Here is a 25,976-nt window from a genome sequence, read left to right as displayed (position 1 = left end):
AAAGATGGACGGCTATATTTGTATCATCGATAATATTGGATTTTAAAAATCTGCTTGAACGATTTGGTATGAAGGAAGTTTGAAATACAGGACGATTCCCGAATTTACTCCTCATTTACTTAACAAAACCATCATCATAACATGGTTTCCTTATCAGGTTACCATTCTTAGTATAAATCAATTCCAATAAAAATAATAATCAAGAAACTCGGTCTTAAAGGAACGGAGTTACCCGCGAACGCACGAAACAAATAAACATCGAATTGAGAAACCTTTTTTAAAGTCAATAAATTAAGAAATAAATATTTTATTGAACTAATTATTTCTTTTTATATAAATAGCACTATGTATTAATTAATACAAAATAACTATTTGTAAGAAAGCTATGTAATAACGGATGCTTCGTAAGTGATAATTCAATGACCACGTCATTACCGCCCATACAATCGACAATTACTACTCACTATCAGATGTAAGCTGTGTTACTTCACACGATAATAAACGATGTATCATAGCCTGTTTATTCACTAATAAATTAAACTTAAACTAAATTTTTGCAGTAAATTCACGGATAGCAAAAACGATATCCCAATTTCATGTACATATTATTTTATACTCTAATTCGTTTTAATTAGATTAGATTTTACCTTAAACGTGTAATAGAGTATATAAATTTAACGAGTGATTTAATTTATGACGAAATGTTTGTATTACCTAAGCGAGTTTAGTTTTTTATTTTTTTGCAAACATCACCGTACGACTAAGGTCCGTGTAATATTTTAACTTTCCCTCGTTATGTCATTTCCCACTTGCTAATCTGAACTATCATTCTTCAATCAATGAAAGTTTTTTTATCAATCAATTTCTTATTTTATTTAGTATAAAGATTTATTTGATTATGACATGTTCGTTGTTGATTTATTTATTTTTTGTATATTTATAATTGGTAATGATACAAATGTTAAAAGTAAAATAGAGTAAAAAAATGAGGGCGGATGTGATAAAAGCGAATGTGATCATCTTTATATTGCAATAGAAAAAAGTCAAGCGTTTTCTTTCTATAACATACGCGTGTGTTTGTGTTGTATACATGGCGATTGTTACAAGCTTTGTTCTTATGGGGTCTCAACTCTCACGACCGCACTCGTTTTTTTTTTCATTCTATTAATTCTGTAAATAAAAACATTGAAGATTGTTTTTTTTTTATGAAATTAATCTACCCAGCTTTTACACATCACGACAGCTGTTGAGGTTTTAAAACAGTGCTGTGTAAAATTTACATATTAGGTTACAGCTTACTATGTATACTATACTAATGTACGTGAATAAAATATCGTAGTGGGCCAGTTGATTGTAGATGAGAATATCCCGTAAATATAATCACTCAAACAAAAACAGTGCTGTCGGAATGGAATAATAAAACAAGAGCTCTGATGTACTTTTTGATTCGACACGCCTCGTCTAACAAGGCTCAAACAACATTATATGGTTTTATACAATCTTTATGTTACCTATTTGAAAACATTAATGTGTTATCTATTCAGTTGGATATATTGTATTTAAGTTATGTAAACGGAAGTATAGATATAGAGATGTTTGGTAGTCCTTCATGCTGAAACTACGAAACAGATTCTTAGATATCTTTACGGTAATATAACATAATATAGGACCTTATTTACCTGAATTGGCTGCACTAAAATGTTTCGGCTACATTGTTTAATTAAAAAACAATCTTTCGCAATACAGCCAAAGGCGATCAGTTAAAAGAGCAATAGTTTTGGTTACAAAATTTTCTTTCTTCCAATTATATGTAATATAATGTATTTGACATTCAACCTAGAAATCAATCATTCTCTGTTGCGTTAATTTATTATCTAATAGACATAGTTTACGTCTTGCATGCTGTTGTGTTACAACCGATCAATCAATACATTCGAGTGCGGTTCTTGTCCTGGTAGCTGTTAAATAATTACGTCTCTAAGTAATGTCAAACTAAAAGCATCCTGTTAATAGATATAGCGAAAACTTTGTATTTCTTTTAAGGTATGAACGTGAAATTTAGCACAGTTAATGTTTCAACTGAGAAGAAGCAAATAAAGCAATTTTTTTTTATGATGTATATTAGATATATATTAAATTCTTTGAAATGTGTCTATTGGATGCTTCAACGTGCATATTGTCACTAAATATCGAATATGTTATTTCTATTCCACTGTTGTTCTTGATATAATCAATCAATTATGGTCGAGCATAGAACGTTCTAAAACAGTTAAAGATGTTGAATTATTTCCGCTTAAATCATTCACGTATTTCACGTTAACAATATAAATATTTTCTGACTTATCTACATTTAGTTTTAACTATGATATATATATATATACTTTTTCTAAATATGTCAAAATCATGTTATTCTTTCATTGTTTATTCCAAATTGATGTCATAATTTTACTTTCCAAACGAGAGATATCTCGTTTTCACTTTTGCCTCCGTCGTACAATAACACCATAACCTTAATGCATAAGCTGTTAGCATTTATAAAGCTAATGTTCCATCATCAGCTCAAGACATCTCCGGGTCGAAGTTCGGAAGTTTTCTAACACCGTAGTAATAGCGTGTTTCTGCTTACTCAATGATTGACCAATTTGCGTCGATTAGCCTTAAAATCCTTTTGTGCGGTACCAAAACATTCAGTACATTTTGTCGCAATTTTATACTTAACATTTTATATTAACTAAGGTTATTGTTTCATGATGATGGCTATATGCTTTTAATTCATCGATGATACTGGGTATGAGTATTCTTATATTATATTTACTTTGCAGCATTGTTGGGGCGATTAGTCCAATGTATGTTATCATTTTTGTTTAATTGTTGTATGTTTTTTATTGATTGAAGTTTATTGAATTCATTTTTATAACCAGGCCTAACAACACAAAAAACGGTGGTGTAATCAGGCCTGGGATCCGCACCATGAATAGTATAGGTTAGTTGTATGTTCCGCGGATGTAGAGATTACGGATTACATTGGAAAGTGACAGTTTAGTTCGCTTCGCAAGCAGACAATGTAATCAACGACTAATAAAATCAAAAATAATACTTAATAAATATAACGAGAGTCGTGAAAACTTTGTAAATTGTTACTGTTATTATATCAATAAAGCTTTCACTGTACAAACGACGTCAATGACATTTGATATAGTGATGGAAAGTGATTCTTCCGTTATCAATTATATTGTAATATTAACCGAAATATATATCAATTATTTAGATATGATTTACATTAAATTAATTCAAATACCTAACAACACTTTATTTACAATGAATGGTACAACAATTTAATTGAATCAACTGACTTTATCTCTGGCTTGTGTATGTTTATTTTATCCCCGGGCAGCTGTTTTGTTATCTTTGTTCTCATTAATGGAACGTATAATATAATATTTCACTATAACGTACTAACAGGATCAAGTCTCAGACATTTATTATAGAGGTTTCGCTTATTAGTTTCTATAATAAATATTATCCAAGTATTCATATGTGAAACTATGATGTCTAATGTATGGTTAAGACGACTCGCACACGGTCGAGTTTCCCGTTAAACAACACTAACAAGTGCATTTCTCAATCCAGATCAACGAAGCGTCAGTGTAACGTTGCTGTGTGCGCACTTGGCCTTAATTCATCACATACGACACGGTTCCTATTGCATATCGGAGCGTTGACCGTGCTGTATTATCGGGATAAAGATTGTAGATAAGAAATATATTATGTGCTATAAAAATCTAAGCACTAAACGTAATAGTTATATATTAAAACGGTCATAATTTTCATATATAATACCTTCCTAATGTGTTAATGAAAATAAGCATGTTTGTTATTTGTGTGTGCATCATGTTCTGTAAAATTCTCTAACCTTATATACATACCTACATCAAGCCATCACAAACAAAGTGAAACAATGAGATTGTAGTACTGTATAATGTTGTAATCTTCATAAGATATCTAAGATTTGAGAAGCTAGTGGTCATTTAAATAAAGTTAAGATTTTCGGATAAACGTTCTTAAATATTTAAAAATTACATACTTCCAAATGTTTCACTTTATATGTAGAAAGTGTGATCAAGAGTTGACGAGATAAAAAATCAAACGATATAAAAAAAAACATGGGATTAACAGCGAACTTGTGTTGTTGTTGGAGAAATAAGCAGCCGTTGTTGCCCTCATTATTCAGTAGAACAGTATCCAAATACATTCACTATACAAAAATTTCAATAATCTTTAAGAAAAAATCGTAAAATCTAATATCTATCACCTCCATACACAATACTGGAAATAGACACCAATTTTAATTTCATATATGTATATCTCAAATAGTTTTATTATAATTTCGCTAAAAAATTGATAATCTCCTGTAAGTTCAATATATAATATATATACGACTTTTAATAGAATTATAGATAAGTTTTAATTGCTCGGTTTATAATTACAGGCAAGTACACGTTTACTGCTTCTAAACTATTTAATAATGAATGGTGATTTATTCCTTTCATTAAAAACTTCAAGTCTCTTATAAATTCTTGTACACTAATATTAATGTTTTAATTAGTGTTTGGTTTTCATAATCTTATATATGTAATGCTATGATTCGTTAAAAAAGAAGTAAGTTAACTAAAATCCCGATCCGATGCTTTTATTTTATTATTTCAATCACCTTACTTTCCAATAATATTTATTAATTAATATAAATTATGCTGGTTATCCGACATTTACATCTTATTAATAGCAAACAGGGAGGTGTGGTTTGATATATTGAACAAATACAACTTGTAACAAATCTATCTATTAATTGCTGTTGGAAATCAACTTGTCCCTTAACCAACATGACTTATTATAAATAACTAATTACAAATAAATAATGTATATAGAATTAATAACTGGTTTGTTTTAGAAAAGCTTAAAATACCTAAACAAAATTTACTTTGAAACATGAAATACGTCTCCCGTCATAATAGGATACCTACAGAACGTAATGCTCATGCAAAATCTAAATACTTGTTTAAGTGAAACTAATAACATTATTAATAATAAATATATTTTATTTATAAAGAAGACAAATTTCTTATCAAACCTCTGTTACCTACAGTGTATTTTGTAAGGAACCCCAAACAATTTTTTTAATTATTATGTGTTTGTATAAATATTAATTAAGATAGTTACATAGTCAGTTCATAATAAAAATGTAGTCACATTAACAGTTGAAATGGTATTAAACTATATTAAAATGGGTCAATGGCATTTGAACGGACGGAGCAGAAATGTTCGCGAAATTAATAGATTCGAATGACTCATGTCTCAGTGATCTCATACTATGCCCGGAATAATGGTCAAGTGTGAGCCGAAATTCAGTCTTAAAAAATATCCTACATGCTTTCTGCTTATATTGTAATGTAAATAATTAAATCTGCTCATATTGGAATTAATATGTCTATAAATGTTTTCCATTTTTACTCATATATCGTTACAAAATAATGAAGTAATATCAAGAAATTTTCAACATCTTATCTTCAACAAGCCAGACAAGATCATGATATGTATATCGGTTTTAGCGTGGTTTTTCTGTTTTTGCAGGACAAAGATTTGAGAACATATGTATGGTAGTGAAAATGAAACTGAAAGTTGCATTACAGTCATATATGTATGTAACTTCAGAATAATCCTTTCTTCAAAATTTCCTATGCTTTGTATTTTTGCTCTAGAAATACAAAATCAAGTTTCTTTTTTTCAGAATAATTGCATCTTACTTTAAGAACCATTCTCAAGGAACCATAAAATACAAAACAAGAAACAATCTTCGATGACTGATCTCACAACCTCATACGTATATTTGAAATGCTTCCTAGCTACAGAGGTCATATAGATTAAAATTGTTATTATCACATACATAGTATACACGTAATATTTTTTTGTTACTTTATATTGTGTAGTAACATTTTATTTACAACGAAGCCCTGAATCACCGGCCAGGTGTTATAACTATGTTTACATCTGTCCCTTTAAACGGCTTTATGATTTAAAAGCTCAATTACGCCCACCATTGCGATACCAGTAAATCTACAGTTACATATTGAAGCTGGGAATTAGTGCCTCAGTCTAGAGGATGGCAATTGGTGAAATTCATCCCGTTTCCGTCATTTGGGACGATTTATAAAGGCAACTGCTTGCTTTGATTTATGGAAAATTGGAGAGATTTCTAACAAAGTTAAAGAGACGTCTTTGTAGTTAATAAACTTATATATTCAGTAAAGATAATACTTACAATTTTGTATATATTAAAAGTTAAATTAAGTTATTCTCATTCATTAACCACGATTGCTCTTAATTAAAATAACTCAACAAAATTATCTTCATCAATATCGTTAGTATGGTAATTTAAATCTAATTTTATTAATGTATTCTTTAAATCTACTCAAATATTTATAATAGTATTTGGTATTATTCCCATTAACATCGACATTGGGTTATTTCTAGTTTAATTTTAATCACAACTACGGGCTCAATTCTTATATTTATTAACAGATATAGGGGAATTACTGTCAGCTTAAATGTGCCATTAGCTGCAAAATAGTAAATTAAACTTTTCTTCGTTTTTTCTTCGGTACATATAAGATTTCTATTATAATATTCTTCTAAAGTTTAGTTAACATTACGGATAGATTGAAGGCGTTTGTTGTGTTGTATTCAAAATTAAAATGAACAAAGTTATTAATTTGTAAGTTTTGACATTTGTGTTGTATTTGTATTTGTACAATTGTAAATCATCGGGGCGAACGATACTAAATTTTAATGGGACCAAATAGATATTAATCCGCTAATGAACAACCACCTAAATCGAATCATAGATTTCAGCGCACTCAGTGTCTATACAAAAAAAATAGTTATACATCATCATGATGAGAACCTCCTTTCTGAAGTCGGTTAAAACTTAAATTACAGAATTGAAGAGAGAAACATTATACACTTTAATTAAGTAGTCTCAGTTGTCTGTGGTTTATCTGACTAGACCAATTCCTTATAAGAATTACATTTTCTAGTTGTAAAATAGCTTTAATAATTCCTTCTAGATAAATTCCTTTGAAAAATATACCTACTAACTTCAACCAGAAAACTAAACTAATATTCTAATGAGCTCATCCAGCTGACGGTGTATTTATTTTAAACTCATCGTGTCTTTCATAGTGATGATGAATTAGTATTTCAATCAAACACGTGGCCCGTGGGACGTTAGCATCCCGGTCGCGATAGTAATGGCATTAGTAAATATGGTGGGCCGATGATTGGTTATAATTTTACTTTTAGAGGAGGTTAACGACCCAGCCGCCGCCGGTGTATATAATGAAAGTGTTATGTTCACAATATGTTATTTTCAGTGATTTCGTACGATTATACTATAACGATAGTGGAATTTCAACACAACCGAATCATATTATACCATAGAAATCACTTTTCTTACTTATTTTAGATCTGTAAGCTTTCCATAAGCTTTTTTAATGTTTGTTTCACAATTTGTATAGAATTTTTCTATTTGAGTTTATATTTTCAGAAATATTGGACATAAAATTTATTTTTTGTAGATTTATTGTTTTGTAACATATAAGGTCCATATTAATTAAGAAGGCTATCATTATAAATATAGTATTCATAATCAAAGCCTTCTTAATTCTCAGTCGTAACTCTATTTAATATGCTATAATTACAACAAATTACAGTCTTAGTTCCGAGTCCATCAGCCGTCTATAAATCTGCGAGCGCAGTTTTGTAAGCAAATTACAGTTTCCCTTCAAATTCGTTTGAAGGTCTTTGATTGCGTTAGTCATTATCCGAGACTGTTATGCATTTGTTACATTGTGTTCGGTTGTAACTTGTGTAGTAATTTACATCTATCACACAAGACCATTTAAGGATATAAGTACGTCGTGCATGAAGTGAAATATTCAATAAGTCTATCACTATTCATCGGCTGAAGAAGTCAGTTTTCTTATTGTTAGTAATCACACAGCTCTCTTGTTAAATTCCTAGCTCCAACGTTATCTTTTAAAGCTTATTCTAGATTAAAATTTTTATTTAACATTGAATTCGATCTGTATTACGATAAGTTTATCAAATTACGTTTTGTATGTGTTTGTATGTGCGTTATTTTAAAGCATTCTTTGTTATTCGTTAACAATAACCGAACCAATGTACTGTTTGCACAACAGTAAAGTTTTGTTGAAACAATAAATTCTTCTTCGCCGACCGACGGACTGCATTCATTTAAAAGTAACATTCAGAATATTTCAAGTACATTTCGTTTCGTCAGTAAAAAAAAAAGTGTAAACATTGGCAGTACTCAAAGAATTCAATGTTTTGAATGTGTTTAAGTGTACTTTAGTTTTTGAATATTTACAATGACTTAGTACTAATGTATGTGTATTTTATTGTTACAGGTAATAATTGTACGCTGTATATATTCGATGAAGCAAGCTGGAGATATTGTTGAAATTTCGAAATGATTTTCGATTTAATTCTTATGAAGTCTGTTTTTTCGTTAAACGAATTCTCGAATAGGTTTTTTCCTAGTTAGTGAATGTTGAAAAAATTCATAAATAGAGACCAAATAAACTATGATCCTCACATCCATCAAATTATTAAACATATTTTTCATACACTCATTATTATATATAGAAGTACATAAAACTAGCAAATTGATATGAAATGATATTTGTTTATACATTATATCTATTAATTTTAGGCTGTTTTAATTATGACACAATAATAAAACTATTTCACAAAAAAAAAGCATACGAAACACACAAAAGGCGGTGTGATAGTCAAATGGCCATCTCTATAGCATTTGATTTAATATTTAGATAACTATTAATCTAAGACATTTTGATTTTTCTTGAAAATGATTGATAGTTTTATCATTTATGTATCCAGTGACATTCACTTCACAGAGGTGAATATAAAAGTACAATTGATCCGTTTCATTTTATAATTAAATTAACACTTGTGTTGTATTCGTGATGCCATCATGCGATTAAAAAAAAACTTTTTTTTATTTATTTTCAATTATATAATATTGTCAATCACTATACGATATTGTTTGTCTATAACATTAACGATATCTCAATTTGTGTTTGAAAAATTAAGAAATGAATCACCCCACCTTCTTTGTTAAACTTGGACGTCGAGGATAAAATTATCCCTTACAAAGGTTATTTGTCCGAGATCACAAAAATTCCCGTTAATCAAGTAACAATGGAGACAGTTCTGTATTATACACGCAGCTGCACTTAACACACGTGTTCGACGTTCGTATCAATAACAGCTGCTTATTGATACGACAAACAAAAATATGAATTTGAAAAATACCCCATATATAATAGTTATAAAGGAATTGAAAGTGTCGGAAACAAAATATAAAATGATTGTCTATACATACGAGTATATGAAAATGTGTATAAAGATCAATTGCATTAAATTAGAAATCTAGTTCACAAATACATCTTAATCTCAATTAATCAAATATATTGACTCAATGAGAACCAACGTGATAAATTTGCGTTCCTATTTGCTTCATTGCTACGATTGCTGGCTGCACAGTTGAATGATCTATTTACTGTTTGAATTGAAAACATCTTTACTATGAACCAACACTGAGAATAACCTGAAATTTCCTTTACCAAATATATTACATTTTTGTATTACTCGATGATATTTCCAAGTACATTATTGCCTTAGCTTACAAATCTCCAACTCTATTGACGGTTTCCCCATCACTATGATGCGGTTATTATAGCGAAAAATATTTTATATTACACGCATCATTATGAAAGTCCTTGTATGGTATGAATGTATAAATGTCATCTGTATTATGTCTAAACAAATATCTATGCAGGATAAAGTCATTCACGTAAGAGATCTGATACATGTTATCACTTGGCAATCAAATGAATACATATCCAGCTGGGTTTTGATAGTTATCTACGATTTGATCTATTATAACATCGCGATCGAAGATTTCATACGGCTGTTTCGCTACGGTTAATTAAGACCTTGTTTTCGCACTTTACGTTAATGTTAAAAATCTTGTTTCTTTTTGTTATAAAAAGTTTAGTAAAAACACATTGTTAAATTTTTTGGGGGAAAAATTAAGGTATATTTTTAATTGTTGTTATATTCTAGTGCTGTAAAACTTCTATATATTGATTTCGTCTTAAACAAAATATGATCGAAGTTCTCAAACATTTGGTGAGGGGAGAAAACCTGTTTTGATTTCAAACCCGCGTTGAATACTAAAGAGCAGAGCTGAAAAAGTTTATTTATTTCATACTAGATGTCGCTACGGTGCTCCTGAATCACGCTAGCGTTTGTTTCACCGGAGAAGTATAAGTCTCTCCTGGTTCGATGTCTGAGTTAACTTTGCGCAGAGGCAATATCGTAACCAATGAGGTTTATCCGAGGTGCGATTATTGCTAGTTGAAAACTTTACCAATACCCCGCCTTGTGGTCGTGAAACACCGACCGCTATGGCAATTTTTGAACGGCTGTGATGGCCTAATAAACTCTCTTAAAACTACAAAAACTCTAAGGTGAATGAAGAATACTTACAAATTAATGAGTCTAATGACGAAGCCGAGATGCCTTTTCCGAGAGCGTTATTATAGTAAATCTGTGTTAATACGAGCCAATTGCTCTTAAGTCGTAACATACGGTGAGCCTACTTTATTTACGACACGCTAAGAATTATTATAGTCTTTATATCTAAGGTAATAAAATTTAGGGTAGGCCGTAGATATTTCGTTTTGTGGTAAACTGTATACGGGCTGTGGGAAATAGAAATGAGGGTTTGACGGATTTATGCTGCCGTTGCGGTTGCCTCCTAACACACAGTCATGGGACATTGAATAACTGTACATTGCTCGATCGGTTGACTGACTTGAACTTTTCATGTTTATTGATGGGACGGTTAACAACTTATTCGAATAAATTTAATCCTTAACATTACTACTTCGTTTCTAATGATCACATAGCTTTATATGTCATATTATTAATATGATTGTATCTAGAAAATTAAATGGGGGTTAAATTTAAAAAATCTTCAGCAGTTTTACGCTCGTACATAAAGGAATACTGTTAAAAACAAACTTATAATGATCATAATATTATCTCAATGTTACTCTCGAGAAATGTACAGAATAACTTGATTTAAAGTATTATTATTCCGTCGTATGGTTAGTGCAACAAGTGCAAATATGTATTCCTGTTCTAAATGAGATTAACTGCACCGGTCCAGCCAAATAAGGTCTGGCAAGTTGGTCGTGACACGATCACAAACATCTGTCACCGACAAAAGACCTGCATACAAATAATTAGTAGGAATATGGGATACCGTCTCAAGAGGAACATTGAACACGTACAAGATCTGGACTCGCTAAGGAAATGATCTACATTCAAGAATTACATTTAATAATAACTAGAGCCAGTCTAGTGTCATTTAGAATTGAATTTGATGTTTCCCGTAAATTATTTCTATATTTTGTTGTCTGCGAAAAATATGCCAATTAATTGAATATACGAGATTCTTAATAATTTATCACGATTACATCACGTGGATAGTTTACATTATGAAAGTTAATCTAGTCTTTATATTGAACCCAAAGACAATGTCTCTGATTATTTTAAGTAATTTAAAGTTAAAAGCATTAAGTATTTTCTAGTTTCATTAAAAAAAACTCCCATGTTCTTTTGATGTTCATATATTCTGTCAGAATTTCTTAAAGTTTTACTCTGAATTATTAATCGTGAATACGATGATTGAAATGTTATAAAACAATATCCAAATTGAAACGGTGTATTAGAAATTTTAATCGTTTATCATTTTATTTAACATACAGATGGAATTAATAAGTTCAGACTGAAGTTACAGTCACATTGATTCAAGAAAAGTGTTGATATAGCATCAGTATTAATATAAAACACGCTGCATAGGTCTATGTGCTGAATCTATTAGTTAGCTATAGTAATAAACGTACGACATAATTATTTCGATTCATTATTATAATTTCGTATAATTGAGAGATATCGAACTGTAAATACATTGAAATTGTTAAAATTTCTATCAGCTTATGAACTTCTGAATACTAAAACGAGATAATTTATTGTGAAAAAAAACACGAAGCGTGTTCATTTGTTTCATTTGTGGTTACATATCTCATAGCGGTATACGTATCATGCAAAGGACACTGCTATAAATACATCTTAGAAACATAATAACACCTGAACTATTTATCGCTCACGAGATATATACAATGTATAAATATTAATAGGAAGTGTAAAAAATATAACAATGGATTTATAACGATTAACTCATTTATTTCTTTGTAATCTATCTTTTTTTATGGTCGTTATTTAAAATAAAAATGTTAGTGTGTTTTAGAACAGTAGAGTTGAACGAATGGCCTTCGCTACACAAATTATGAACTGCTCTGAATAATTGTATCAGGGGAGTCGTTTTTATTAAACTCTACTTCAGTTTCCTCAATTACAAAGAGCCAAGTTTATGAACATTTGTTTTGACATGTCGCAACCTTCAGATTGTACATTGAACATTTATAATTATATTTTACGATCGTATTTGGTTCTTTGTTGTCGCCCCGTTTAATGCACTTCCCCTTTTGTTGCATCTTATTTAAAGAGCTAAGAAAATATTCAAGACCTTTGGAAAGTTTTAGATTGTTTGCGGATTTAATGAAATATTTTAACTAAAAGCATTGATACATGTTCTACGGTAATTATGAATAATATGTAAATTTATAATTAACATTAAAACGAGCCATGCATACTCTTCAAATAAGTTGAAACGTTTATATACTAAATTTGTACAAAACATAGCAGCATATATATTTATTTGCTTTTCGTGTTTTGATTATTATATGATGAGTTTCAATACAATTTATATTTCTTATTCAATTGTATCCTCTAAAAATAAATCGAGTTTCTCGTGTAATTTAATAAAAAAAACATTTTTTTTTTTTATAATTTCCTAAATAACAAATTCCTTATTTTATTTTATACAGCTTATTCAGTGTGGATTTTAAGTAGACAGGTCAGTATTTTATATCTGAATCCACAAAGGTCACACATGTATATTTTTAATTAATAGAAGTAATTTAAATGTACTCAATCTTACACAGATTATATGAAAAAAAAGGTTTCAGTACACGATCTCTGTTTTTAAAATCACTGCCAACATTATCGTTGTTAGAAAAATTTACAATCAGTAGCAACGAACTTTAAGTTAAAGATATTTCTTAGAGGGGATTACGGTAATTCTTTGGATGTTATTCAATAAATATCTACCTTCAGTTCTGCGTCGTGTGCAATCTGACCTCACATCGCTTTGACCGGTTCTGTACGTGAGTTTAGTGTGTCATATTTTTTTTCGCAAACTCCGACAACTTTTCATTAAAGTGTATTAGACGTTACAAAGTTAAACTTGTGAGTAGTTTTAAACTCGCTGCCGTAAATTCCGAACTAAATGTTATGTTCTAGTTATTCTCAGCATCGATTCCGCTAATTCCGGAGTCGACGGACGGTGACTTCCCAGGTATTCATTGGCGATGGACGTCTAATACCAACTATTATTGGTTTGTGATTTTTCACATTGACGTTAAAAGAATATATGAATTTGATTTTTATTTATAATATGTCTCACGTTTTATCGATGTAAATTACGGATATTCTTATTGTAAAACTTAATAAATAAATAAGACTATACCTACTTTAGTTTTAATATCTCTATAATATAATAACATTAAAAAAGTGTGTCCTAGCCAGACTCAACACTGGAAATAATCTCAATTATTTACGGATTCATTTATATCTAGTTATGATATATTGCAACGGTATTTCTTCGGTAATTTTATCTCGCGGCCTAAAAACTGCCAAAGATTTCGTAATTTTCATCTTCAAATACATTTATTTCTATGTTGATTCTGTTGTTTTACTTTCAAAACAAATTAAAATAGAAAGTTTGCGTGACAGATGCATAGAAATAATAGTACAGTTAAAATTATAGGCGCCAACACTTACATATCATTCGTAAGATTAGGTTGCATTAGATAAATCATCTTCAGAATTGCCTTAACTACAACCATTAAACTATATGATAAAATAATGGTGACCTCATAAAACGATGCTATTTACTACTAATATCCGTTCATATATAATTATCTTTATACAGATCAATGAATCCATAAAACGTTGATTTCTAAGTAATTTTCGTTAAACCGGTGACGTTGAGGTGTATTTGAAAGTGAACCATTACAATCCAATACGCAGTACATCAAGTTGTAAATGTTTAACAGCGCTAAGACTAAACAGCTGCTCTTACAAAACAATTGTTCTGAGAATGGCACGAGCTGTCCAGTCAGCAGTGACAGTAATAATACCACTTACATCTGTACCACGAATCACTGGTAATGCCAATTATAAATTATATATTATGATCACTGCCTCGTTCGAAACTTACGATATTAGAAAGTTTTTGTATATTATGTTGGTGATGTGGTACAAAATATAGTATATAATACTTCTCAATTATTTTTTTCATCAGTTCTTATATTTTCGACACACCGAAATGGTAATGCATTGTACCACAAACTCAAAACTCAACAATACAGATACCATACAATAAAGTCGTGACTCGTATTGGGAGTCCTATTAGCAGCTTGCATAACCTTGGAGTATCCACGGTCACGATTTACAGTTTTTATTTTATAGCTTATTCCTTTTACGATAAAGATTATTTTTCATCTTTCCATAACTGAAATCTGTGTCGCTCATGCTACAGTTACAGCCTGCATTGTTATTTACGACATAACACGAAATCTATAAACATATTCAGGCTATTAATCTAAGCTTTTTTCTTGATGCACTTCAAAACCAATATTCTATAGATGTCGCCTGTATATATAACAAACTTATTTCAGTATTAAATAGCAGCAAGTTTTAAAAGTGTCCCAAATTGTAGTATGAAATATAATCAGACTAGAAATTTTATAGTCTAATAAAATTAATATGTGGACCAAATAAGCCTTCTGTAAATCCGGTTGTACACATATAAGTTAGTTAATTTAATGTAAATTATAATGATTCTCATTACTTACATTATGTTTCGCTGTAATAGTAATAGCAATTTTACCTCGTCAGCTACAGCAATAATAGCTACTTCTAGAAATGCTAAATAAATTATGAACATATTACGAATTGATTAGAATAATCCAGACGTAAAGTCGATTGAATCATGATTCGCGAGTTTATCAAATGTTTAAACATAACATGTTGTCCTTAATAACGTATCAGTAAGTTTGTGAGGCAAGAAATTTATGATAGGTTCCGTACTAAACGATGTCTATTAGAGTAGTTAACTAGATGCGATATCAGATCTAACTAATGAGACTATTAGTGCTACAGATCATTGTTAGTTATTGTTCCTAATATACTAATTACATGTAGAAAATACATATATTAGTAGTATAAAGTACTTTAATTTTAATATAAATTTAACATATCTATACCATAAATAATCATTGTAAAAAGTTTCCATCGTCAAGTACGGAGCGTTTCGGATATGGCAATAATTTTTCGCCAATTACATTATTAAAGTAGATTATTGATTGAAAACGTGAAACGCTTCGTATCAAGTGTTACGATGCGTATCTTGTAGTAAGCGTTCTGAACAATAGCACATCTGATTGTCGGTTGAGGAAATGATTCATGATTTTTAACAATTTTGTTTCTCCAAGGTTATAAATAGACGTATCTTGAGCTGTTTATTCTACGTTATGCAAACCGATCATCAAATATCCGTGAGTTCACACCTTTTGTTATTCAACTATCTTCAGCTTCGTGTGGGGTGCTCTGTTGTATGTTTGTATTTCCCAGCACATTTAGCTCCCGTCTATTAATCTTTATCACATCTCCGTCTATACAACTTAATTGCTAACATGTTCATTACTGTCTTTAATATATAAATCTATAGAGATAAGTTCATGAAGTTTCTTATTCAAGGTCGACGTTTGAATTACTCTGATAATAAAAACGAATAAACGCCATGATTACAAAACAATATTAGACTTTCACTTGGACGTTGGACAATTACGTCAATTGCTGAGATTAACTGTATTTAGGTTCAATGTAGCGGTTATTATATTAATAACTGGGTATTTGCTAACCAGAATGTCTAGAGAGGATATTCATTGTAACATGAATAATTAAACATTCCAATATCCTGTAACTATGTACTAGGTTTTTCTTTGGGATAATAAATACGATGAATACTTAAACCCTAGTCTTCTTCATTACAATTGCTATATTTTAAGATTTTTCTTATTTCCCACCCATCTCCAGCTACGGATAAGATGAATCTGTATATAGAGAAATCTTATCACATATAACAAAGCCCATGTTTATTTTATAAAAACAATTTTGAACAATTTCAAGATCGTTGACCTCAAGACGGACTTTCTATCTGTTTATCACATTTCCGAAGGTCACTGATAACAGCCGCTTACACAACATCTTATTGTCAGTGATGTAATCGTGATAACAATGGTTTATAGAAATGTTTTACCATAACAATGGGACGCCCCGATGGGAACGAGCCTATCACACTTCAATCAAACGCCGATAAAGATGTGCTCAAAATCATTGGATTACAACGTTTGAAATGTTACAATGGATATGTTTTATTTTTCAAAGCACATTTTTTTTTCCATATCCATAATATCGCCAGTTGCAAATTTATTATATTTGTTAACTACTACTGTTTCTTTCTCATATTTAAAAACGTTTCATTACACAGTATTTTAATGTTATTAATAAATTATGTCGAAGAAGTTTTATGTTGCAGATATTCTTATAACTTTAATTATAAGTTTGTACTGTTTATGATGTTTGGTAAGATTTTTTAAAATCCTGTTAAATCGATAATGTTACGTCGACCTATTCATTGACAATTATTTTTAGTTTTGATCTTCAATACATTTTGTTTTCAGATCTATCCTGTTTGAAATTTTATGTTACAAGTGTGAATTATTCCCTCAGTTGTCGTCTAAATAATATAAAATTTAAGCAATCTTGTTTCTATTTACGCCGATAATAATTCGTACATTTCAAAATATTATTGAGATTGTTGTACGAGTTAGTTGATCTTGATAGATATATTTATATTATAAATTTTCCCCATGACATATTTGTCATACACCAAATGTAGTTCTACAGATCTATTAAATAAAAATGTTCCTATTGATAATGGTCATTGCACGCTCCAAGCAACCATGGCACGCTCCGCCCTTTGTTGGATTTTTTTACGAAACCACTTTATTCACATCTCGACTTTTTGTAAAGCATTTTATTAAAGAAACTCATTGGTTTTCGAATTGTATTTTTTACATGAAATATGTATTTCTACGGCGATCTGAGATTAGTTTTATTATTTCACGTCTTTCTCTGCTATAAATATAACTTACATATTTTATTACATTCATTATTTATTATGGTAGATAAATTTACATTTATATCTATTTTATTACAATATCATCATCAGACCTTGTGCTTTCTGATTCCACGGAGTTTGGGCTTCAATATGGTATAATAATATTATTATTTATATTATGTAGGTATTACAAAGGGACGTGGAATGCCACCGTCGTATTGTCAGCTCGGTGGTGAGGCTCTGCGGTGGAGCGGACGTGGCGCGAGCTCTAGAACGTCGCTGGCATCTGCTGTATCTGCGGGCCATCGAGTGGCTCTGTCACCTGGAGGCCTGCATCGCTAAGAGTGATAATCAGGTAAATATGAGCTGAGTATAGATAAGTATTGGCATAAAATGCAAACATCAATAAATATATATATATATATATATATATATATATATATATATATATGGCTACTACTCGCTACTAATTGGCGAACTCATTTAGTATGATTTATTTATTATTTTATAACAAATAGCACTCATTCTCGACGTCTGTTTTATCTTTTCATCATCCGAATCGTCGTTAAACCATAACGGTTTTTGATACGGTTTATAGTGAACAAAAATTTATGGTATTCTTTATTAAAAAGCCACTTGTTTAGATAATATACACTTTTTAATGATATTTAATAACCTGTCATTCCCATTATCCAATTGATATTGATTTCTTTAAAGACAATGTTACATAATTATATCCTGATTCTTTGTTATATCGTTTCAATGCAATTCACAAGTTAGTAAGCTATTTATAACAACTAATTAATATTCGTAAGATTTCATCTATTTAAAAATGCACCTTCATATCTTGATTACATAAGTGTCGCTCGCTGCATTTAACTTTCGACTGGTTGGTTACAAGAATTGAGAAAGCTAACAAAAAATAGTTTACTATTATAAAATAACTCAATGTTTTGAGGATCGTTGAATACGTCAAGTGCAATAGAATACGTTTTACTCAAACGAATATGACGTAAACATTTCTTTATAGAATTATTTTTGTTCATACTAAGAAAATTATATTACTTTCACTGTTTATTTCTTGAAATGACAAAGATTATTTATATCATAAACATTTATAAATTTTTCTCATTTGAAAGTTATGGTCATTTTGTAAATATCGCTAGTGTAGTGTCACAATGGTGTAATCAACCACCCGTCGCGATGTTTTCAAATACGACCCTTAATAGTTTTATTTGTAGTTTACATTTATGAGGGTTTGAACGGTAATATTTAGGGTTAGTGGAAACTATACAATTAAAGTATGGTTTTAAAGGGATATAACTAGTGATTTGTGTGCACATACATTTGAATTACCCAAGCTCTGTCCAAATAAATTTATATACAACCCTTTGAGGCTAGCTTATAAATGAACGCACGATGTTATTGAATATAAAAGCTCATAAATTACTCTACGCAAACTCATTTCCGTTTCGTTATTATCTTAGTAATAAATAATATTAGTGTGTATGCATATAAATAAATTAAATACTTTAAGCAAATGATGTCATCGGTTGAGTCTTGTTGAGTCTTGAACATTGAAATATAACAAAACTATAGATCCAAAAAATAGTCATTATAGTCCAATTATATAATCAAATTTGTATCATGTGCCTACATGTTATTTAAAGAATACTATCATTCGTTCGTTTGATTTCTTTAATGGGTAAATTTTTATTTATCTACATTTTTTCCAGAACTGCGCTTCAATAGAAGTAGCGAGTGATAGTGACGACGAGCCGGCTCTGAAGCAACCGCGGCTTACAAGACGTGGCTCACCAAGACGACAGAGGACACCTATTAATGTTATACGGAGGAGCAGCTCTGAAGATAGCCGGCAGTCTGCTTCTGAGGTAAATACTGTATTATATAGGATAATATAGGACAGTGACTGTGAACAGATGTAAATAAGAAGCTTGGCAAAAATAATGTATTACATATGACTTATGATAAGTCATACGTTACCGTGATTGAGATATAAACATATATATTCCAGTATAAAACCAGTTTTATGTTATACATTGCTTAATATCTAATCGTCGTTTGAATTCCAGGAGGAACAGGAGTATGCAGTGACTTACACCTGGCGCGGCTTCGGATCGGACTGTGAGACCGAGCTGGTGAGGGACAGAGACTGCGAAATGGACGAGAGACGTGTTCCGACCGTGGACGAGGGAGAAGACAGACAGACGGATCAAACAGTTCCCGGCGGAGATAATGTTGATGGTGAGGGAACGTGCATTACATTATAACTTCGCTTACAATGCATTTAACAGTAACCATTGTTATTTGGTATAAAATAACCGTTCGTTAGTCTTTATAGATATCTAAAACATCTTAGTAGTGCAGTATGATTTTAATACTTATATGAAAAAAGCTTTTTTTCGGAATAGATTATTGGTTTTACAAGTTCTCCAGTACGTGTAAATATTTAAAAAATAAGTTTGCATATGTTATATAGGTTTTTAATGAAATAAAAAAATTGTAATGGTATAAAAAGGTTTTTTGAATTTTTAATATTCATCATTTTAATGTCATCAAAAGACGTCATCCATGCTTAAGGCAGAAGCTGTTATATAAACAGCAGAATATAAATGAGAGAGTAAGGTGAAAATTTTGTAAAGAAACATTAAAATTAAACATTAATTTTGAAGTTCTCTTAACTTATGTGTTTGCTAATTAGTATTCCCACTTTAATGTCTTCTGCCTATGCATTGACTAGTCATGAATCATGGTAAAATTTCCATTTTCTCACATAAACAATATTGCACAACTCTCCACAACTAATTTGAATAACAATGACTTGTTGATTTCTTTAGTGGAATAGCTCATTGATATCATGCCTTGTTTACAAACAAATAAATACACAAGCGCATTTCAATACGCATAACACGACAATCGGAACAATCGCCTTTTATTTCCCGTTACAGGTATCAGTGTACGCGAAACGGGGAGATTAGAAGATATACCAAGAGAAATGAACACTCCACCTACAGTTGTCAAGAGAAAAAAACCAGTGAACACATCGAAATTCAATCAGTCTGATAGAAAATCTAAAAATTGTGCCACCTTCTACTTCAGACATCACGACACGGATTCTGATCGACAGGTCGTTGAGACTGACGAGAAGTCGCAAGAGGAATCGTCGGAAGAGGAATGGACTTACGTGGACGGCCCCAAAATAGCGAACGAAGATTCCACAGACTTAATGACGTCATCCATTGAAATACAGTGTGACTTACCAGTGGATAATAAGAAAGAAAAACTTCTATCCCCGAAGAAATTGGAGTCCACAACGCCAGATCTTATAAGAGTCGATCAGAATTCAAGATGTAAAGATCTAGAACGATTGGTCCTACAGGCTGAGGAATTGGTTCAGAAACAAGCACAGCAACAGATGGCTAAGAAGAAGAATACACGAAATTTGAAACCATTATCATTTGACGAGGAAGGCAAGTCCAGCAGGGAGAAAATGTCAAGAATCAAGGAATGGTTGAATCAGAGTCCAGAAGACAAAAACGATAGTAATCAGGTAAGTTAATCACATAACATGATTATCATACTTTAAACATATATTGTGTATCAGTACTTAATTGACTAAAGCCAGTCTAAGCTAAATAAAAATTTTCAACTTTACAAAGGCAGTATTTAAAGAAATCTAACACTAAAAGTATAATGTAGCCTATTGTATTGTACGAATTTTTGAACCCTACACAAGAAACTAATAAACTGGAATGATTTCTGCTGTCATCAGCTTGTCCAAAGAAACAAAAACTTAATTACTTTAGATAAGGTGTGTTAATAAATATGCACATTTAATTTTAAGTGCACTGAAAGCTACGATGCGTCCGGGGAATACACTACAGAGAGCGAGGTCGATACATCACTGACGTCAGAAGAAAGAAACATTCATTCATCAATGGACATGAGCACATCAACTTGTACTGTGACGCCGACGCATCACGCCAAGGTAAACATCTAAAAATATACCACATTTATAATAACCGAATGTATCAATGTCACTAAATCTATGATCATTTGTCCTAACCTTGCAAAATATTGTAATAACATTCACCCTTTCATTCATTCATCTAACACTATACATCCGTGCTAACAAGGTGACGCTGCGCAAGAAGAGGAATGCCACGCGGCCGTGGTCTGTGTCGTGTCTGTCTCAGCTGAGTGCTGGCATTATAGCCACGCCCACTGATGACGTCATTAACATGTCCATATCAGAGTCCGCACTGAACACACTGGCATCGCCTAGAAGAGTCACACCTGGGAATTCCAGCTCTAAATTAAGAGGAAGCTCAACTACTGTACAGGTATAAGAATGTGCACTGACTTTTATGTACTTTGTATGTGTGCTTTTATAATGCTTTATACTTTTATACTCTGTGGCAGTTACGTTTTTTTTTAAATTTTAGCTTGGCTATTTAGTCTTTACATGTCCTTTGCGCTTTAAGATATTTAAGTTTGGGGTCCTTTAATGACACTGTTTAGTTAATTTCATTAATGCAATAGAAAATTATAATAAATATCAACCCTTAGGGTCACATATCAAGCACAAATACTATGACAGAGGCTTGTACGTCGTGTGTGGAGGCTAACGATAAACAATGTTGGTTGAGAAGGAAAAGGTTGAAACTGAAACGACAGAACAACACTAGAAGAGAGAGATTGGTTAAGAGTCTGTCGTTTTGTGGAAGGTTGAGTCCAGAAATTGAAGACAAAAACGAAAGAAGTGCGGCCAGTGACCCCGCCACTAGTAGGAAGAATAGGTATTAAAATTTTAAATTAAAATATTAAATTATTCATTTATAATCATTTAATTTGGACTGAAGATTCTCGCTAAGTAGAATAAAATAAAGATTTTACAAATAATTGTAAGAGGTATTTCAATAGATTTTTATTATATTTTCTGCCTAGATTCGATACAACATCAACTTCGGACAATGACAGCGACGCGGATCTTATCAAACAGCAGTTGGCAACCATCGCAAATCTGAGGAAAAGCATCGAGAAAACACACATCTCAAGCAAAGAACAAGACAGTGCCATCCCTGAGCAAAACGAAACAGAATTAGTCGGCCCTAGCTTTAAACTGGGCCCCGAAGGTGGAACCGTACGACCTAGGATGACCAAAAGTATGGAGAGAGAGAGAACGTTTTTGGCACTTAGTCTAGGAGATCCCAGTCAAATGTGGGACCTCAGTGTTGATAAAGACTCTGAGAGCATAACTGCTGGTACCGAAGGCCATAGTTCTTTTTCAGAACAGGCTTGGGATTTCTATCAGGTACGGTATTAAAATCGATATTTGCCTCCGATCGAACATTCATTAGTCATTCTTTGTACATTATCATAAAATTTTTCATCAGGAGAAATACAACTCGGAACCGTATTCTGAAGCTCCGGATTCAGATGCAGCGAGACGGCTGTTGGAATTTGGCGATGACTATAGAGCATTCCTGGATTCCCAGTCTGATTGTTGTTCTAGTCTGTCCGCACATCCCGACGACACGAGTCCGACAACGAGACGACGACGACCGCCATCCGACACACGGGAAAGAAGTCTGCCGAGATATAAACGTCCAACTAGAACATCCCCCGTAGAAACACCATCACGCAAACCCAAGAAATCCATGTCCAGCGCTGAACGGAAGAAAACACTATTGGACAGTCTGGAAAGATCCAGAAATAACACTAGCATTGAAAGCAACGAGGGGGTGAGACGAAGAAAACAGTCTGAGAACGAACGTAAGAACAGCAAACGTTCGCCCGACTTCGACCTCCTCAACGTCCAAGCTCTAAGCCGCAGACGCCACAGCTCAAACTTAACTAGCGACGAAATTAATAGTTCCCTGGAGTACACTGAGGTGAACAATCGACCGGATATCTTGGACTCGTTGAATAGACGTCGCAAGGAAAAAGAAGGAGGCACAGAGTTACAAAAGATCGCTCTGTCTGAACTACGACGACGGTCGACCGGCAGCGCTGATTCCGAGGGCGAATCCTCTTCACCCAAACACAGCCGAAAAAATTGGGGCGATTCTGATTCAGAGGCCGATGAGGTCAAATCTCTCGTCCGACGTTCGAGCACGCAGTTGGAGGTGACGGAGGCTTTACTGGCGCGACACGATTCATCGCCGGATATCCTGCGGGCCTTCGACTATGTAAGGCCTATAGATTACACATATACGGACTGTCAGACTGCACGTCCGTGCTTCAGGGCTCGACTGTGCCTCGCTGTCACGGCCTTTTCTATATTAGTCATAGTATATATACACATTCAATGACATTTGGCTTGGGCTTGTGTGATTATTATCATGTATGTAAGTATTCGTATTTGATATGCTGCGATTGTCAGATTGCTTTCCACTCTATTATAAGATAATTTATTCGAAGCTTTTTAAAAGTATTAAATGTATTTATTATTTTCGGCATGATATATTACCTAAATACTTAATAAGATAAAACGTCCAAAAACACATTCCAGTAATTTTAAGTATAATATTAATATTAAATGTAAATTTAGTATTTATGTACAAATAACGAGCATTTTTACAGCGTTACCACTAAAGTATTTATAATCTGACAATCGCAGGCCACATAACCTATGTCGTGACATCTGTCATATCTGACAGTTGACATTGACATCGGCATGGCCTCGCTAAGAGTGTGAGTTTATTCCTTGTGTGACGCGATTTAACTTTTAAAATCTAATTTGTCTCCAATTAGAAAGTAAAATCGTGTCAACGTTCGAATCACATGTTTATTTTTATTTTATGTTTTATTCCCTTAATTGTCTTGAGTTGATTTACTAACACGCGTTTGTGAATGTTTGTGTAGTATACTAACTGTTCCGTTTTTATTTTTTCCTTTTTTTTTTATTAAACCCTTTCCTTTATGGTGGCAATGATTCGGTGCTAGAACAAGACCTAACTTATAGGTATATTCAAGTAATATATTTATTATCTATACAAGTTAATAACGGGTTCGAGGGTTTTAAGACATAATTAAACGTTTCATCTACAGATGACGTGTACAACAATGTCACATGTCAAATTGACTTTAAAATCACAGTAAAAAAAAATGTCTTTTAATTTATAGCTACAAGTTGTATTTTTATTGGTTGTGTAATTTAATAAACGCCTAAGTCTCGCATAATGTTAGAAGTATAGTAATATGTGATTTGACTGAACTCCGAGATCTAAAGTTACAATTTTGTGAATGTATTAATATGTTGATTAGGGCTAGGTTGTTAATTGATATATTTACAAAGTGTAAAAAATAGTGATCTTTGTATAAATGTTTACAACAATAAATGTTTCGATTTGGAAAATCAAAATGGAGTTTCAGTCAATTAACACCCATCTCTATCAACATTTGTATGATCAAAATTTATAAAACCCTGTAAACATTTTAGGCTATCTGCTTTTCTAAACTATTTGGCCTTGAATTTCCTGCTTTGGCACTCGAAAACTAAAACATAACGCTGTGCAAAAATACTCGAATCCAAAACACCGCATGATAAGGTTAATGCATGTGTTAAAGTGTGAAAAAAAAGTTTGGATTGATTTTTTTTTCAATGTATTTGAGGGGGAATGTCTGTAGGTATTGTTTTGTACGCAGACGGAGGTGGTAACTCGTTGCCGCGACAACATCAACCTTTTGGAGGTAGCTCTGTCTGAGGCGTCATTATCCCCAACCTTACAGAAAGAAATAAGAGGTTTGTTATTTTTTGTTTTTTTTTTTAATTTTATTTTCTATCAACTACAGGTTTCAGATTACACGCATTTTATCAAACGATAGGATATGAAAAATTACAATTATTTTTACACTAGGTTAATATTTATGAGTAAACTTCTGTATTATTTATTATTGTTTCGTACATATTTGACAGTTGTCAGATTTTTGTGACATGCAGTTTATCTCGTGACGTCATTGATTGTCTAACGAATTTTTAATCTGTCTTATAGCGCTTCGAGAAATATGCAAAACATGAATCTTAACTGCCTTTTCAAACGATTAATTATGTAGCAAAACATAATTTATTCCAAGAAATCATTAATTTAGGTCCAGTTCACTGAACTTTCAAGTTGAGTATCAAAAAAAAGTACTCTCTTTTTGACAGGTTGTTCAGCAACTTTATGTAAATTATATTCTTGTTTAAATTATCTTAAATTTTGGGTTAAAGAATAATTTACCTTAAATAATTGAACGTCGAGATCTTGTTACTCGCAAAAATGCGTTCAACAGAGGTTTCCTTACTTGGGTTACGAGTCGACAGGTTTTGAACCCAAGCCTTTTAGTGCAGGAGTCTAATAACTTTTTATATGCATATATCCACTATTTCTTCAAATATATCTAGCTATACACGATAAATGTTATGTTCTTA

The 25,976-nt window shown here is 31.8% G+C and overlaps 1 protein-coding gene and 1 non-coding gene across 4 annotated transcripts in view; both read left to right on the top strand.

The window, feature by feature from the left end:
• Positions 1–25,976, top strand: part of LOC116773878 (klarsicht protein) — a 148,916-nt gene that overhangs the window by 107,116 nt on the left and 15,824 nt on the right. For 2 of the 3 annotated variants that reach the window (XM_061523887.1, XM_061523886.1), the window contains exons 9-18: positions 17,724–17,894; positions 19,276–19,431; positions 19,633–19,804; positions 20,509–21,110; positions 21,405–21,548; positions 21,697–21,903; positions 22,130–22,359; positions 22,508–22,874; positions 22,957–23,751; positions 25,211–25,307. In XM_061523887.1, coding sequence (XP_061379871.1) covers positions 17,724–17,894; positions 19,276–19,431; positions 19,633–19,804; positions 20,509–21,110; positions 21,405–21,548; positions 21,697–21,903; positions 22,130–22,359; positions 22,508–22,874; positions 22,957–23,751; positions 25,211–25,307 — 2,941 coding nt within the window. The remainder of the gene's footprint in view (positions 1–17,723; positions 17,895–19,275; positions 19,432–19,632; positions 19,805–20,508; positions 21,111–21,404; positions 21,549–21,696; positions 21,904–22,129; positions 22,360–22,507; positions 22,875–22,956; positions 23,752–25,210; positions 25,308–25,976) is intronic. The other variant, XM_061523888.1, reaches the window with a different exon arrangement.
• Positions 10,458–10,596, top strand: LOC133319468 (U4 spliceosomal RNA). Its single transcript, XR_009753067.1, has one exon. It is a non-coding gene; the product is annotated as a U4 spliceosomal RNA (small nuclear RNA).

Source organism: Danaus plexippus, chromosome 20, assembly GCF_018135715.1.
Source record: "Danaus plexippus chromosome 20, MEX_DaPlex, whole genome shotgun sequence".
NCBI classification, from domain to species: Eukaryota; Metazoa; Arthropoda; class Insecta; order Lepidoptera; family Nymphalidae; genus Danaus; species Danaus plexippus.
This window is presented reverse-complemented; position numbering and strand designations above follow the sequence as displayed.